General features: G+C 40.9%; 1 protein-coding gene and 1 non-coding gene across 2 annotated transcripts in view; one reads left to right on the forward strand and one right to left on the reverse strand.

The window, feature by feature from the left end:
• The window catches only part of LOC141339661 (uncharacterized), a 353,139-nt gene that overhangs the window by 277,199 nt on the left and 57,541 nt on the right, over positions 1-18,399 (reverse strand). Inside the window, 1 exon segment of the mRNA XM_073844972.1 lies at positions 1,650-2,429. Within this exon segment, the coding sequence (XP_073701073.1) occupies positions 1,650-2,429 (780 nt within the window).
• trnal-cag (transfer RNA leucine (anticodon CAG)) lies at positions 17,850-17,932 on the forward strand. Its single transcript has one exon. It is a non-coding gene; the product is annotated as a tRNA-Leu (tRNA).

Genomic DNA, 18,399 nt, shown 5'->3' on the forward strand with positions numbered 1-18,399 from the left:
TTGTCAATCAAATTAGTTTCTTTGAAATGTCTGCACTAAACCCACTCAAGGTGAGTTAAGTAAATAAGTAAATGCAAACACTATTGGTTAGTAATAGATGCAATGAATAAGTAGAATTCTTCAAAATTCAAGATGAAATTGGATCACATTAAAATCCTGTATAAATGATCATACAGCATATTTATGCTTTGTCCTATAAGACAATTCCTAATACAATCCTTTAGGAATGGTTCCAAAAAAGAATTATTACAGCCTTCCACAAAGCCGCAATGTTGGTGGTAGAAGTGACAAAGTAACTGAAGTGTGAAAATTAAATCCATGCATACTGATGTTAAAATGCTAACAGTGTCCTTTATTGTACTTCCTGTGAGTTCCCCCTTCAATTCATGGCATACAAATGTGAAGTTCTTAAATCGTAGACAGAGCAAACACATTGTCTATAGTTCCATATTATTCTTTGCACATTTATGCATTAAGCTCAGTCCAATACAATATATCTAGTTGACATTGTAAAGTGTACCATGGACAAAACACATTGCTTTAAAATGTGAATTAGAATTTCTATCATTGTAGGAGCCCTATATAGGATTCTTATTGGAATCCTTTACAACAGCTTTGGTTGTGGCCAATCAAAATCAAGGACCAGGGGTCCGTTCTTCGTACTTCGCTTGATACATCCGAGATGATTTGACACATCTAAGATGAAATCATCGTGCTAATTACGATGTGGCTAATTTGGTTCTTGGAGCACACCTGTTGTTGATGATTAGTATGGCTGGATTGACTTGTCTAGGATTATTGCATGTTTGTCCATTGGTTTAAAAGCCGATATGTTTCGATAGTAGAAACACTGATCACAACCCCTTCGATTGGTTGATGAATTAGCAAAAGAGCAAGCTCAATTTTTTTCTCAAGTGGGGCAAGAGCTTTTATTAGAGGGTTATGGAGAATTTCAAACTTTAATAAAGACACTGGGAAACACAGCAAATGCTGCAAAAGCCAAGAGAGAGGGCTGGCAAAAAGTAGCGAACAAACTAAATGCATTAGTGCTGCCCATGTTTTTTCCTTGATATGTTATTTATATATATATATATATATATATATATATATATATATATATATATGTGTATATGTGTGTGTGTGTGTGTGTGTGGCTGTGGTCATCGTAATCATTGTCGTAATTATTTTCTACACTTTCTTGCCAGATACTTTTCTTTTCCCACGTGAGTCAGTCCGTGTCAGTCATGCTCTTTAACCAATCAGATGTGACCTCGCCTTTTCAACCAATCATAACCCGCCAGGAGCGCAGCCTAAATCCTGTTTACATGAGCAGGTTTAAGTTTACGGACTTGTTGCTATTACAGCAAGTGCGTGATGCGCATCGAACGAAACAATTCAAGATGAGGACAAATCCACAAAAATCAAATCCAGCTGAGTTAGCGACGTACGAAGAACGGACCCCGGAACTGTCCGTTCTACACATTTTGTTTGAAACTCTGTCCATGCTAAGGGGATCTATTAGGCGTCTCTTTATTGTGAATTTTCATGTGCCTGTCAAGGCTTCCTTTTTGACTGAAACTGTTTCCACACTGTTTGCAGGTGTAAGGCTTCTCTCCAGTGTGAACTCTCATGTGAATGTTAAGGTATACTTTTTCAGTGAAACTCTTTCCACACTGTTTGCATGTGTAAGGCTTTTCTCCAGTGTGAATTCTCATGTGTCTGTTCAGGCTTACTTTTTCAGTGAAACTCTTTCCACACTGTGTGCATGTGTAAGGCTTCTCTCCAGTGTGAACTCTCATGTGAATGTTAAGGTTTCCTTTATCAGTGAAACTCTTTCCACACTGATTACATGAGTAAGGCTTCTCTCCAGTGTGAAATCTCATGTGCGTGTTAAGGCATTCTTTCTTAGTAAAACTCTTTCCACACCGTTTACATTTGTAAGGCTTCTCTCCAGTGTGAGCTCTCATATGAATGTCAAGGCATTCTTTCTTAGTAAAACTCTTTCCACACTGTTTGCATGTGTAAGGTTTCTCTCCAGTATGAACTCTCATGTGTCTGTTAAGGTTTCCTTTATGAGTGAAACTCTTTCCGCACTGTTTGCATGAGTAAGGTTTCTCTCCAGTGTGAACTCTCATGTGTCTGTTAAGGCTTCCTCTTTCAGTGAAACTCTTTCCACACTGTTTGCATGTGTGAGGCTTCTCTCCAGTGTGAGCTCTCATATGAATGTTAAGGCATTCTTTCTGAGTAAAACTCTTTCCACACTGTTTGCATGTGTAAGGTTTCTCTCCAGTATGTATTCTCATGTGCTTTTTAAGGCCTCCTTTTTCAGTGTAACTCTTTCCACACTGTTTGCAGGTGTAAGGCTTCTCTCCAGTGTGAATTCTCATGTGACTTTTAAGGTGTGACTGTTGTTTGAAACTCTTTCCACACTGACAGCAAGTGAAAATACTCATAGTTCCTGTCTTTTGAGCTCTTTTTTGTTTAGAAGTCTTTTCAGACTCTACAGAACAAAAAGATTTTTCTCCAGATATGAAATCATGAAGATTCTCAAACTGATCTTTCTCTTCAGTTTCATTCAGTTCTTCTCTCTCCTCTTTCAGCGCTGTTATGTCTAAGGTGGAAATACAAAAATATAAAAGTTAACCCCAGTTTTAATGGCACAAAGCAATTAACATCACAACACGTAGATATGTAATGCATGTATGCTAGATCCTATACCAGGGTGTCCAAACCTGATCCTGGTCGGCCAGTACCCTACAGAGATTAAGTTGGCTGTTATACAATTAATGTCACGTTGAGCAAGGAAGGTCAGGGTCCAAAATGCAGGGAAGTATTTTTAATTTAAACAAAACACAAAAGAACACAAACAAATCAAAACCAAAAGGCCAACACGGCACACACAACAGGAACTGAGCAGGAGCAGGAACAATCAAACAGGAACACAATACCAGAGACAGACATGGAAGACAATGCAGACACGATGAAGAGTGGGAAATGAGAGTTCTTATAGTCCTTATCCTTAATAGTGAGCAGGTGTAAGTGATAATGACATCTAGACAAGTGATAACAATTAGCAGTGCAGGGAACAGCGACCTCAGCCCAGATCATGACAAGTAATTAAATCTAGGAAATCTATACAGTCTGCTCTAAATTATTATATACCAATTTTATGTCTCCTAGGGGACAAAATTCAACAACTTTAGTGAGAGGCTAGGAAAAAAGAAAGGAGACAAACTCCCCACTCAACCATCAAATGAAAAATTCATCACACAATAATTCCTTCAGAGGTTTTATTAAGGGGGCAATTATGTTAGCCAATACTAAAAGTTGGCTGTTACACTTGACCTTTTAAATGGAAAACACCAGAACCGACTGTCAGAGGATGAGAAATGGTGGAAAACGGTCATTAATCTCTCAAAATTCAAATTCATTTTTTTTATATCATGTCAAAAACATTAGTAATATTGTAATTACACATCTGAAACATAATATAAAAATACTCAAATTAAACTTCCTTTAAAATAAAACAAGCAATATGTTTGCACCAATTGAAAGTGAAAATGTGAAAGTGAAGTTACATGTGCCCACTGCCAAGTATGGTAGGATGGTATTTAATCCATCAAAGTGCACACAAGTCAAGTCAAGTCACCTTTATTTATATAGCACAGTATTAACCCTTAAAGACCTAGAACATTTTTGGGGCACCTGAGGCACCTGTATATTTCTTTGTTTTTTCAGACCTATTCTAGCAGTCAGCATCAATTGTCATATATCATTATAAACATAAGAACTTGAACTTTATGTCTAGCTAATTTAAAATTACAAATTTCCTTTTGTTTTCTCTAAAAATTAATGAATTTCCAGAATTTTAGGAAAAAACGCTACCAACAATTGGGTGTTTTTTACTGTGTACTCAAACAAAAACTTCTGAAGTTTGGATTTTTTTCTTTAAAAATTTGTATTTAGGTGTTTTACACTTCCAAATAAAATTTTGTCTATATATAACATTCCCCAAGCAAGTTATAGCCAATCATTACAATATTATTTAGGCGCTTTTCAGTGAAAAACAGGCCCATTTCGTTTATTGACAATATAGACCTGTCCAAAAACTTTTCAGGAGTAAAGTCATCGCAGAAACAGTGTTAAATAATAGCAAAACACAGTAAAAATAATTTACTTTTTCAGATAAATATATTCTTAATCCAAAAGATGAACAATAAACACAAATAGTGTAGAAAGTAGCACAAGAAAAATTGCACAAATTGTCTTGTGCAACAAAAAAATAAACAATCCAAATTATTCACAAACTACACACAAAATGAGAGAGAAATATACAGAGTGCAACCGAAAAAATAGTACAAATAATCTTTAAAAACTATATAATAATTAGTCACATAATATAACAACCAAATATATGGATCTGCTGGCTGTAGTCTGCGTCGGAATCTATTTTACCGGGACATCACCTAGTGACCGAAAACCCACATTCCAGTGCTTTATCCGATATCTACTGCTGTTTCATCCTTGTTTTTGGTTTGTTTTATGTCAAAGGGCTCTGTCGTGAGTATTTCTGTACATTTTCAAAGAATGCTGTCATGCAAATGTGTTATTTTGCGTTTGTTTTCATGCACGCAAGACGCACTTTGCTTTCACTTTGCGTCTGTTCAGATCTGCAAAGAAACATACTAATCGGTGGTTCAAAAGACCAAAACCTATGTTTATTGGTTGAATAGATGACAGTTTGAACCAATCGGGGCACAGGGGTGGGACTAAGCATCAACAATCGTTCCTGTTTGGCTCAGAGGACCAAAACGTATTGATTTCATCTGACGAATCAGTGCTGAGGAAATGTGATGACGTAATCACGCTTACCACGGAGCCTCTGAATATCCAAATTAGACAAATGCGATATCATTGAAAAGAGTAGACTCTGTACTTTACCATACTTTTCAAATTGGCATTTACCATAGCATTCAAATTGGATTAGCGGTTCAAAAGTTATTAAACATTTAAGAACAATAGTTATTTTTAGCCGCCGGCGGCTGTCTCGGTCTTTGAGGGTTAAACAGGACAATAGTGTGTCAATAACGCAGTATTGTAAATAATAAATTTATGTGCCTTTAATCTAGATTTAAGCTGACTGATTGTGTCTGCCTCCCGAACATGTCACGATAGCACAGAGGATGTCTGGGTCCAAATGCAGGTAAGTAGAATTTAATAAAACAAAACACAAACAAACACAAAACAAAGGCCAACACAGCACAACACGACTAGACTACAAACACTAAATAAACAGAACTAAATACTAGGTCTAGGAGACAGGGTCCGGGAACACAGAGACAGGATACAGGAAACAATGCAGCCAGAATGAGGAGTGGGAAGTGGGCAACTTTATAGTCTGTATAATTGTGAACAGGTGTGGGTAAGATGAGTGTCATAATCACAAGGCAGGTGTGCAGAATCAGGGGAGTGAAGTGCGGGAGGAAGGGAAACAGCGACATAGCGTGGAGGAGGGGAAAGCTGCAGCCCAGAGTCATGACAGTACCCCCTCTCTACGGCACCGCGGCCAGAGGAATATGAGCTGGCATCACCGCCAGAGGAACATCAGTGGGCACCGCCGCCAGAGGAATGTGAGCTGGCATCACCGCCAGAGGAACATGAGCTGGCATCACCGCCAGAGGAACGTCAGTGGGCAACGCCGCCAGAGGAACATGAGCTGGCATCACCGCCAGAGGAACATCAGCGGGCACCGGAGCCAGAGGGACATGAGCTGGCATAGCCGCCAGAGGGACATGAGCTGGCATAGCCGCCAGAGGAACGTGAGCTGGCATCGCCGCCAGAGGAACGTGAGCTGGCATCGCCGCCAGAGGAACATCAGTGGGCACTGCCGCCAGAGAAACGTGAGCTGGCATCGCCGCCAGAGGAACATCAGTGGGCACCGGAGCCAGAGGAACGTGAGCTGGCATCGCCGCCAGAGGAACGTGAGCTGGAGTCGGCGCCAGAGGAACGTGAGCTGGCATCGCCGCCAGAGGAACATCAGTGGGCACCACCGGAGCCAGAGGAACGTGAGCTGGCATCGCCGCCAGAGGAACATCAGTGGGCACCGCCGCCAGAGGAACGTGAGCTGGCATCGCCGCCAGAGGAACATCAGTGGGCACCGCCGCCAGAGGAACATGAGCTGGCATCACCGCCAGAGGAACGTCAGTGGGCAACGCCGCCAGAGGAACATGAGCTGGCATCACCGCCAGAGGAACATCAGCGGGCACCGGAGCCAGAGGGACATGAGCTGGCATAGCCGCCAGAGGGACATGAGCTGGCATAGCCGCCAGAGGAACATCAGCGGGCACCGGAGCCAGAGGAACGTGAGCTGGCATCGCCGCCAGAGGAACGTGAGCTGGAGTCGGCGCCAGAGGAACGTGAGCTGGCATCGCCGCCAGAGGAACATCAGTGGGCACCACCGGAGCCAGAGGAACATGAGCTGGCATCGCCGCCAGAGGAACATCAGTGGGCACCGCCGCCAGAGGAACGTGAGCTGGCATCGCCGCCAGAGGAACATCAGTGGGCACCGCCGCCAGAGGAACATGAGCTGGCATCACCGCCAGAGGAACGTCAGTGGGCAACGCCGCCAGAGGAACATGAGCTGGCATCACCGCCAGAGGAACATCAGCGGGCACCGGAGCCAGAGGGACATGAGCTGGCATAGTCGCCAGAGGGACATGAGCTGGCATAGCCGCCAGAGGAACATCAGCGGGCACCGGAGCCAGAGGAACGTGAGCTGGCATCGCCGCCAGAGGAACATCAGTGGGCACCGCCGCCAGAGGAACGTGAGCTGGCATCGCCGCCAGAGGAACATCAGTGGGCACCGCCGCAAGAGGAACGTGAGCTGGCATCACCGCCAGAGGAACATCAGCGGGCACTGGAGCCAGAGGAACGTGAGCTGGCATCGCCGCCAGAGGAACATCAGCGGGCACCGCTGCCAGAGGAACGTGAGCTAGCATCGCCGCCAGAGGAACATCAGCGGGCACTGGAGCCAGAGGAACGTGAGCTGGCATCGCCGCCAGAGGAACATCAGCGGGCACCGCTGCCAGAGGAACGTGAGCTGGCATCGCCGCCAGAGGAACATCAGCGGGCACCGCTGCCAGAGGAACGTGAGCTGGAGTCGGCGCCAGAGGAACGTGAGCTGGCATCGCCGCCAGAGGAACATCAGTGGGCACCGCCGCCAGAGGAACGTGAGCTGGCATCACCGCCAGAGGAACATCAGCGGGCACCGGAGCCAGAGGAACGTGAGCTGGCATCGCCGCCAGAGGAACATCAGCGGGCACCGCTGCCAGAGGAACGTGAGCTGGAATCGGCGCCAGAGGAACGTGAGCTGGCACCGCCGCCAGAGAAATGTGAGCTGGCATCACCGCCAGAGGAACGTGAGCTGGCATCACCGCCAGAGGAACGTGAGCTGGCATCACCGCCAGAGGAACATGAGCTGGCATCACCGCCAGAGGAACGTCAGTGGGCACCGCCGCCAGAGGAACATGAGCTGGCATCACCGCCAGAGGAACATCAGCGGGCACCGCCGCCAGAGGAACGTGAGCGTTACTTTATAAGTAATTAGCAAGATTTTAAAATCTATACAATGCTTAATAGGGAGCCAGTGCAGTGTTGACAGATCCGGGCTAATATGGTCATACTTTCTGGTTCTAATAAGAACTCTTTCTGCTGCATTTTGGACCAACTGGAGTTTGTATATTAAGCGTGCAGAACAAGCGTGCTGTACGAGTCCCGTAAAGTGAAGCCAAAAGTTTTCGATCGCCCCCCTGGTGGCTGACTTCAGTATAGGTCATAAACCCCACCCTCCCTCTGGCTATCCTGGACGATGCCCAGTCCAGAGACATACAGAGAGAGAGTTGCAACAACTCCGTTGACGCCAATGGACCATTTTTTTACAGCGATGGCGGATCGTGGAGACGCCTAATAGTTCCTGGAAGTTCGCGCTAATAATATCAGCGCCGTAGAGATGCAGCAGAAGAGATCGCTGTGATCAACTTTTAAACGGTAAAACGGTAAAAAGTGCCATACAAATCAATGTAAATTGAACAAAACTTGATGCATATTTTTTTCTCCTCACCAGATCAGTGGAGTAACCATACATTCACTGCTTTATGTAACTGGTGCACTCCCACTGTAATGGAGACTGTTCAAGGACATCTTGATTTATAATTTATTATAAATGTCTAAATCGATTTCCGTAAATATGTGCATAACAAAAAAAAAAATATATATATATATATATATATATATATATATATATATATGATTTAATTTGTAAAAATGTTTTAATTTTTTTCAATTTGAATATACTACAAATACATTTTTAGATATTAATAATTGAGGGGTGCACAAGAATCAAAAACCTTAACCAAGATTAATTTCCACTTAATCTTAAAATATATTTACTTATTTGGAATTAATTTTAAAAAGACAACAAACTTACACTTACATTGAGATTAGTAAAACGACAATAAACATTAAGATGTGATTGCACTTGATTAACATACAAGCTGTAAGAACACACGCACATATAGAAATAATTATATTTATAAAGGCTGAATTACTCGGTAAAAGACCACAATGTCGTTTATATAGTAAACACAGACTTTTACCATGGTAACTTCAACCTAAAATATGTTAACAAGGCAGGTACGGATCACTAACCACATTAATCCTCAAATATAAGCCTTTATCTTTTAAAACCAACACTATTACAACTACATATATATATGTATACTACGTATACATGTATACATTATTTTATAAATAATGTCAATAAATCATTTTTTGTCAACTAAATACCAAAAATCGCTGTTCTGTTCCTCTAACTCAATGTATTTCAATTGCCCGCTATGAACTTCCTGGAACTATTTGAGGGCTGCGAGAATCACGTGACTCTCTCTCTGTATGGCTCTGGCCCAGTCATCCCCTACATAATCTCATCAGTACCAGTAACAGGGTGCTCCTCCCCAAGAACAGGTCCCCCGATCCATCAAACTGTACAACTCTGGTTTTGGCAAGAGGGGGAGAATAAAGGAGAAGGGGGAGAGGACCACAGCCCGCCTGATACAACACACGTGTAAAAATTTATATGTACAGTAACTCATCTGTACCGTCTATGTTGGTGTGCAACGCTTGTACGTAATCCCTTTTACCATCTATGCTGGTGTGGAATGTCTGTACATAATTTTTTCTACCTTTAAATTTTAAGCGTTATATTTAATTTTTATTTATTTATTTCTTCTCTCTATTTAATCTTGTTTTTAGTGTCGGTGTGTATTGCTGCTGGTCCCTGAATTTCCCTGAGGGATCGTCCCAATGGATTAATAAAGTATATTCAATTCAATTCAAATGTCAAAATATTTCTGCACTTGTGTGACATTATTCAGAAATATTCTGTATATTAATTTCTATAATGTGTTCAGCTATGAGAATAAAAACCAACCTGTTTGTTCCTCAGTATCTTCATGTTTGACTCTAAACGTTTCTTCAATCTTTATGTCTTCACTCTCCTCTTTAATAAACACCATCTTTGTTTGTTCCTCAGTATCTTCATGTTTAACTGTGAATGTTTCAATCTTCATGTCTTCACTCTCCTCTTTAATAAACTCCATCTTTGTGTGCCACATGGATCTCTGTTGATTTTCTGTGTGTTTGTACACTTTGTCCTGTTTAAGATGAGAATAATTAAAAGAAAAATCAATGGAAACTAAATCTCTGGGTGTGTCTCAATCAGCTGCTAGTTCAGTAGTCAGTGCACTAGTAAGACAGCAAGAGAGTAGTTAATACTAATCGACTTAAATAGACTTGGTTAACAGACTTAGATATTAAATGTATAAAATATATACAAATTACACAGATTCATATAGGCTATTTATATTTGGTATTCAATTATTTGTACATATATTACACTTTCATTAAATCATTCTCGGTTCTATCAAATCACTGAATCATTTCACAAATGATTCGATTCAAATGATTCGGATTCTCAGTTTCTCTCATCACTTCTTATCATCACGCGATTGATTCATGAAATAGAGACCAAAACGGAACGCAGCTTCTCTGTTACTAAAGGCTAACGTTTTAAGTAACAATAACATTTATTTTACATAGCTTGTGAAAACGCTTTATTGATGCAAAAATTTCTATTGATTTAAAAACTTTAAAAGCACAAACCTTTCTTCACGTGACTCACAACAGATGAGCAGCGCGGCGAAGCTCTATGACGTCACATCACCAGAGCAAAATAAAAGTCCCATTCGTGCACTGCTGTCTAGAATCACACATATATCATAGAAATGTTGTATATAGAATAGAATTTCCTACCCATATAATGATGCATTTCTAAAGTTACTAAATCTATAAATATTATTCTCTATTTTTCATGTACATTTATAACACTGTTTTATGTTGATATGTTGCCATTAAATTCACATTAAACTAGTCAATGCTGCTGTGTAACTGTTAAAGAGGGTGTGATGGCAAATTTAATCTATCACTCTTTTGACTATTGTAATCAATCTCTTGTTTGTTTGTTTGTTTGTTTGTTTGTGTAGTTTATTATTTATTCCTCTTTTGGAAAGTTACTGAAACACTGTCAGGGATTTTATTTTTATTTTGCTATTGGGGCAAATGAGACCACAAAAATATATTTGTGTCAGTTTCTATTTACCACTATTGGAATTTATTTATAGTGAAATATGACTTACATTTCCCCAGATTATTTTTTATTGGTATATAATCTGTGCTAAAACATGATTATAAAAAAACAAGTTACATATTAAGATCTCAGTTTCCAGTTGTTGAAAATTAACTTACAAACAAAAGACATTAATAACAGATCCACACTGCAAATGAACAAATCTTCTGTAAGGATTGGATGGAAATGATAATATGGTCTGTATTTGATCTTTTTTTTTTATTTCAGTGGTAATGTTATTTTATGTAAGCAATTTTGTTTTAAATACATTTTTGCAGTGTAAAGGAATATGATTCATTGATTATTACCTTTTAAGCTTCATTAATTGGGAAAAACATGTCAACATATTCAGCTGTTACTCAATATCTTCCCCTATTAAAAGTGAAAAGTTCAGGTAATAAATACACAAAAAATCTGTTTAGAAACTTTAACTAGATGTACATCTATCAGAAAAAATAAAATATGTTATGTTGTATTACTTTTATGATTTAGTGAAGTAAAATGTTTTAAGAACAAAATACCTTTACAAAAAATACACCTGCAGGAAAATGAAGATCAGCAGACTCTTGGTTGAGATGTTACTGTGTGTCGCTGCAGTCATCCAGACTGACTAAAACACTCAATCACTGTAGTTTTATTCAGATTTCAGGAGGCCGTTCTTACAGATGAAGAGAAAGCTCTCAGATCACAAGCTTAAACACAGTATTCAAAGGATGTGAGCAGTTCTTTTTAAATGAATATATTTGGGTTTAGGAGTGTGTGAATATGAATGTGAAATGATGGTAAGTGTTGTTATGTTTGTTGTTACAGACAGACCCGAACACAGTCAACCTTTGTTTTTCAGTCCCGACATCTTTATTGCCTTTCTTCTTGCCTCTTTGAACACACCCCGTTAAAGCCCCACGCATAACAACACATCTTTCCCCTAAAGAGAAAAAAAAAAACTAATAAACTGAAGAAATGGCAGCATTTACACAACTTTGCATAGGAAATCCAATCATCAACAACAAAAATATTCAAATGCTGCATAACCGTGAATAACTTCAAGCTGATTGTTCTCCTTATTCCCTGCTTTTAATAGAAATCAAACAATCACTTGTAAGCCAACTCGAAACTTCACATAACTTCAATCAGTCTTTCTGGAGGTTTACTGTTTCTTTTCGGTCTTTATTCAGATAGTGTGTTCATCGGCTCAGAAGTAATAGTTGGTAGAGCCTGTAACTTGGTCTCAGAAGTAGTAGTTGGTGGATCCTGTATTTCGGTCTCTGTGCTTTGCTTGGGACTTAAATCAATTCTGTTCCGTCAAGAGTTGATCCACCATTCGTGGTAATGTCATAAGACCTTGGAGCCACTTTTTTTCTCCACTTTCCCCTGCTGAGACCACAGACCTGTATTGTGATTTCTTATTTTGACAGTATCTCCTGGTTTCAAAGCTGTCAGTGGCTTCACATTTCTGTCATAAAGTCTCTTTTGTTTGATTTTTTGCTTCTGTTTAAAGCATTTCACATGACTTGCATGTGGAGTGTCCAGCAGATCCTCTCTAATGGGCACATTTGTTCGGATTCTTCTGCCTATGAGCATTTGAGCTGGGGAAAAGCCGTTCTCCAGCGGTGCGCTTCTGTATATCATGAGACTTCTATGAAAGTCTTCACTCTCTGCATGAGCCTTTTGCATGAGTCCTTTCACTATTTTCACAGCAGACTCCGCCAGTCCATTTGATCTGGGGTAATTTGGACTGGATGTATCATGGCGAAAACCCCATTCCTCAGAAAACTTCTTGAATTCACCACTGGAAAGCTGAGGTCCGTTATCTGTAAATACTACACAGGGTACACCATGGCGAGCAAACGTAGACTTCATGAAGGTAATGACCGCTCTGCTAGTAGTAGACTGAAGTGTGGCCACCTCTGGATAATTAGAGTAGTAGTCAGTTACCACAATGTGACTCTTCCCCTCGCAGTCAAATAAATCTGCTCCAACTTTGTAGTAAGGCCTACTTGTTACAGGATGTGGAAGAAGAGGCTCTGCCTGCTGTCTGGGCCTAAAGGTCAAACAAATCTCACATGCCGCTGTTAACTTGCGAAATGTCCTGATTCATCCTGGGCCAGTACATCACTTCTATAGCTCTCCTTTTGCATTTTTCTTCTCCCAGGTGTCCTTCATGTGTTTTTTTCAGCATTTCTTTCCTTAGGCTCCTTGGGATGACAAATTTACTGCCTTTGAAGACAATGCCATCTACTACTGTGAGTTCTGATCTGCAAGCCCAGTAATCTCTAATTCTTACATGACAGTCTTTTCTTTCTTCAGGCCATCCTTCCTGTATAGCCACCTTCAGTTCTTTCATTATGTCGTCTTTTTCTGTCTCCAATTTTATCTGGTCCGTCCTGTCAACAGACATTGGGAGCGACGCTACTACCATGTCCACATAAGCTTTTATTTCTGTTGCACAGGTCTCTGTTTCCACTTGTATGTCTATAGCACGAGACAGTGCGTCCGCAGCAAACATGTACTTTGCCCGGTGTGTAAATTAAATTCGCATCATACTTTTGTAACCTGATGAGCATCCTTTGTATTCTGAGGGGACAATCGTTCAATGACTTGGCCATGATGGGAACCAATTGTTTATGGTCAGTCTCTACAGTGAATGCTCGCCCGTAGACAAATTGATGGAATCTCTCACATGCCTAGCAATTCCTTCTCTATTTGCGCGTATCTTTTTTCTGCAGCAGATAGCGCTCTTGATGCGTAGGCTACTGGCTGCCATACGTTATCATACTGTTGGAGTAACACAGCTCCCACGCCGTACTGTGATACATCGGCTGAAATTCTTATGCGTCTTTCTGGATCATAGAATTTCAGCACAGGCTCTGCTGTCAGAATGTCTTGTTCCAGCAGCTTTCTTGTTCATGTGACCACATCCATTCGTTTTTTGTTCCAATAGACAACGAAGTGGTGCAGACTGTGCAGAAAGCTGTGGTATGAATTTTGCCAGGTACGTAACCATACCAAGAAAGCGTCTGACATCTTCTTTATTCTGTGGCCGCTCCATGTTTTCTATTGCAGATGTTTTCTTTGGGTCAGGCTTTATACCCTCCTCTGAGATGACATCTCCCAAAAAGGTTAGTGACTTCACTCCAAACGCTGGACACATCCTGAATTCGTGGCGGCTGCAGCACTTTCCACATTCATATTTCTTTGTCTCAGATCGGGTCTTTCCTTGTTTATTTTTACTTTGTGAAGGCTTTATGTTTTTTAGGGCATGCACTTTTATCTTTTATCTTGTTTGTTTAATTCCATTGCCTGCGCACGAGTAGTCTCTGCCGCTCTGCATATATTTACTGCTTTTTCAAGCGTAAGATCTTGCTCTCGCAGCAGTCTCTCTCGTACTGAGTTGTCTGGAATGCCACACACTATTTTATGCCTTATTAGAGATTCGCGCAGATCACCGAAGTCACAGGTTTTACTCAAAGTATGAAGCTCCGCTAAATACTGATCAAAGTTTTCTCCCCCTTTTCGACTGCATGAGAAGAATTTGTACCTTTCATAAGTGACGTTCTGTTTCGGTACGAAGTACTCTTCAAATCGGTCCATTACATTTTTCAGTTTAAACTCATCCTCTGGTATATGGAAACTGTTGTATATGTCAAGCGCGTCTTCGCCGATAACATGCAGCAGTATGGATGCTTTTCTTTTTTCATCATCGCCTCCTACCCCGCTTGCATCCAGGTAGATGTTGAAACGTTGTTTGAATCTCTTCCAGTTCTCTGCTAAATTTACAGTGAGTTGCATACCAGCCGGAGTTTGAAACTTATCCATTTTTGCGTTTCCTTTTCTTTCACAAATCTCTCTCTTTGGATTTACTTTTCATTCAATCCATACGAGAGAACCACTTCTGACACCATGTTATGTTTGTTGTTACAGACAGACCCAGCACAGTCAACCTTTGTTTTTCAGTCCCGACATCTTTATTGCCTTTCTTCTTGCCTCTTTGAACACACCCCCTTAAAGCCCCACGCATAACAACACAAGTGTCATCTTTTGTCTTTATTGGCTGTTGATGTTTCTGCCTCATTTCTTTAATTGGTGTCTTTGTTTCTGATCAATATCTGAGTTAAATATTAATGCAGAGGCTGAAGGTGAGACTTTCCCTGATCTCTGTGATAATGAGTCTATAGTTCTGCTGATTGGATTACAGTTGATGAAAATCTGGGCAAATTCCTGTAACTGCTTACATCCTTTGCATATTTTATCATCTAATGACAATCCTGAAATCTGAATAAAACTACAGTGATCTAACTGGATATTGCAGGTATTTTGGTTTCAAAATTTGTAACTTCACTAAAATCATAACACTAATATAACACAATTATACTTTTTCATCTCTCAGGTTTTTCAGTTTCTCCATTGCTCTGGTGAAAGATCCATCTGGGGTTTGGTAGGTGAATGCAAACAAAGGTCTGCTCTCTTTTGCTAAGGGAACACTGAAAAAGGCGGAACAAAGATCAATTACGGTGTAATAGTTAGCAGCAGACGGAACATTGGTTAGTAGCGTATGTGGATTTGGAACTTATGCAGGCCAGTCTTCCACAACCTCATTCACTGCTCTCAAATCATGCACCAAGCGTCATTTTGATTTATCTGCCTTAGCTACTGGCAATATTGGGGTGTTACAATAACTATTGGTTTCAACAAGCTTGATACATTGATGTTCAACTCATCTTTTATGCAATATCTGGGACTTAATGGCTCCATATAGTCAATTAATAGTCTTTTTTTACTGTTTTGATCAAATTTGTCTGCCCCTTCTACCCCTCCTGTTCTTTTCTTTATTTGAAGAGCTCTTTTCCAAAACGCGATAAACGCCAAATTTAAAAAAAATGAGTTAATTACGCCATTTTGCAGTGTACTGAACCTATTCACTGCTCCATAAATGTTTCATGCCAAATCGCTTTATTTCCTTGTTTAAAATGTACTGCAAGATGCAGTTTCTTTCCAAAACACTATAAGCGCCAAACCTGTTTTTAATCTAAATGCGATATATCCTCTCGACCAATAAGAATTCGGCAAGCGTTCGACGCAATCTAACATGGCGGCGCTCTGAAGCGACAGATCTTACGTCTTCAAAATGAGAGCTTTAAACTCGATTAACAATTCTGATGGTCTGGATGAGGCAGTGATAACTGCACCTGTGGTTAGAATATCTATGGGTACAGCAACGATCAAGATGTGATTGTTTACACTGTTGGTCATCAAGGATACGCAGAGAGAATGTGGACAGCCACGCTTTCGTTTTCAAAATTCTCCAAAAGTTTTGGTCCATTTACAATGAAACGCAACACCGGAGTTTTCAAACTAAACCACGCAAACTAAAAGCTGATGATAAATTTAGTTTTATGAAAGACCAAACAAGGTTTACAAGGACTGGACCATACTTCTCCTGGACATAACGCAAGTGGAAAGGCAGCATCTGAAAGTCTAAACAAATGAAAAGACTGACATTAAAAATAAAGATTTATATTAATTTATAGTATGAGTCCCTTATGCCATATGTTGCATGTTTTCTTGTTTTTTTTTAGGACATAAACGAGCAATATTTTAGAAAAAAAGAATGGATTTGTAGCGTTTTGAAAAAATAAAAAATAAACTTTGAATGTATGATTGACAATATTGTTGTTTCATTTAACAATCATTGTTTAACATGTTCAGAATGAGCCAACAGACCATTTAAACAGGATAAATTGAATATAAACAAAATATATGGGTTTAGGCAAAAAATGTTATTTTTCTGAAAACTATTAAAATGGATTTATAGCATTTTGGAAAAGAGCTCCTCATTTACAACTACCTTATTCTCCATTGTCTCTTTTGTCTTTATATAAAGTGGTTAACCAGTGATCGCACCAACTCCTGCTGTTGAACTTCTGCTCCTTCACGATCTTTGTGGATTTCTAACCATAGATGCTGCATGTATCAAGGTTCACTTTTCAGTACAATCGTCCCCAACAAGAGTCTCAATGTTCTGCCATTTACATACATTGGCAGAGTATTTCCTGCCTCATCTGACCTGACCAAAATTCTGGATGCCCAGGCCACTTCTATCGTTCAAACATAACGAACGTTGTGTACACAGCAAATATATCATTAAATCATATATTTTTTTACAATTCATATTCATATATTTGTTTACAATTTTATACCTTGTTCATAAGTCATATTAAATGGCAGCAGCCTTAATCTTACAATTAATTCAAGTTAACAGGCTTGATAGTTTTTGTGTCCTATATGTATGTGTATGAGTATGAATATATACATGAATGTGAATTGCGAAATGATGACAGCGAGCCGGTTCCCTCTTGAATCCTTCCTTTGCGTGTAACGTCACTTCACGTTCAAGTCCTCCACGCACTCTGATTCAATGTCTGAACAGCCAATCAGAGCGCTCTCTTTCCCAGACGACCCCGACAAGCCCGACGTCGATTCAACATGTTGAATTGGGCAAACTGTGGCCGACGCGAGCCCGACGAAAGCCGGCGAGAGCCGACATGGGGAACACACCGAACCGACGCGCTTCACCGACGCCCACCAACTGCCCGATGAGGCCACGCGGCCGATCGTCGGCTTGGTGTGTCCCGGCCTTTAGGTTTACGAAAGCTTTTCTTCCCAATGACATGTAATTTAATTTCATCGAATGCCAGCATGATACTAACCTCAAGAAAGCCTCACAAGGACACTGCCACATGTTACATGAATATGACAGGCATGCTATTACTGCATTCATTCAGCATTAGCCCAGCATGACCACTGAATTTCGATTACACTGTATATCAACGGTTGGTCTAGGACTGGGTGGGAGTCAGGGAATTTACCTGGAACCTCACAGTTTCTCACAAAACGTCATGTCGACCGCCCTCCAGAGGAGCTGTGGCCTTTCGACTCAGGAGAAACGGGACAAGCAGGCAGAAGGGATCCTTCGGATTATGAGACTGACACGCTGCCCAACTGCGCCAATGAAGCCGGTGGGTTGACCGGTCTGAACAGCGAAGAACTGGCTTCTCTGTCCTTGCCTGTAGGTGTAGCCGCAACCGGTCATCTCCCACCACCCAAGCGTGTCAGGATGGCCGAGCGGTCTAAGGCGCTGCGTTCAGGTCGCAGTCTCCCCTGGAGGCGTGGGTTCGAATCCCACTTCTGACAGACTTAAGTTTCAGCTATGGAAAGCAGCTATGGTCTTCAGCCGCAAGGCTGTAACTTTGCAAACTTTGCCTTGTGTCACGTCAAGAAAAGCGTGTCCCTGACGCATTGATCGCAACAGCTTTCTCCGAAGCCTTGATTTGGCAGAATATGTGAAGCTGTATTAGAATCTAGTCAACACTTTACTTCATTAAAGTAATACAGCATTACTTTAAGGTTCACAAAAGCTTGCCTTCCCAGTGACAGGGAGTTTCAGTCCGAATTGTCCAGCAGGGCATTAACTTTGCCAAAGCACCACATTTCAGTCGACGTCAGAATTAGTAAAAAGTGGCAGTAATGCCGACGGGCGTTTCGTTAAACTTGAGAGTTAATCCGTTGTATCGTTCGTGCGACGTCACTCCTTCCCCGATAGCAAGTTGGAGGCACTTTTAAAGAATGCCTTGAAAGACTATGTCATGTCGTATTAGAAT

Source organism: Garra rufa, chromosome 1 (genome assembly GCF_049309525.1).
Source record: "Garra rufa chromosome 1, GarRuf1.0, whole genome shotgun sequence".
NCBI classification, from domain to species: domain Eukaryota; kingdom Metazoa; phylum Chordata; class Actinopteri; order Cypriniformes; family Cyprinidae; genus Garra; species Garra rufa.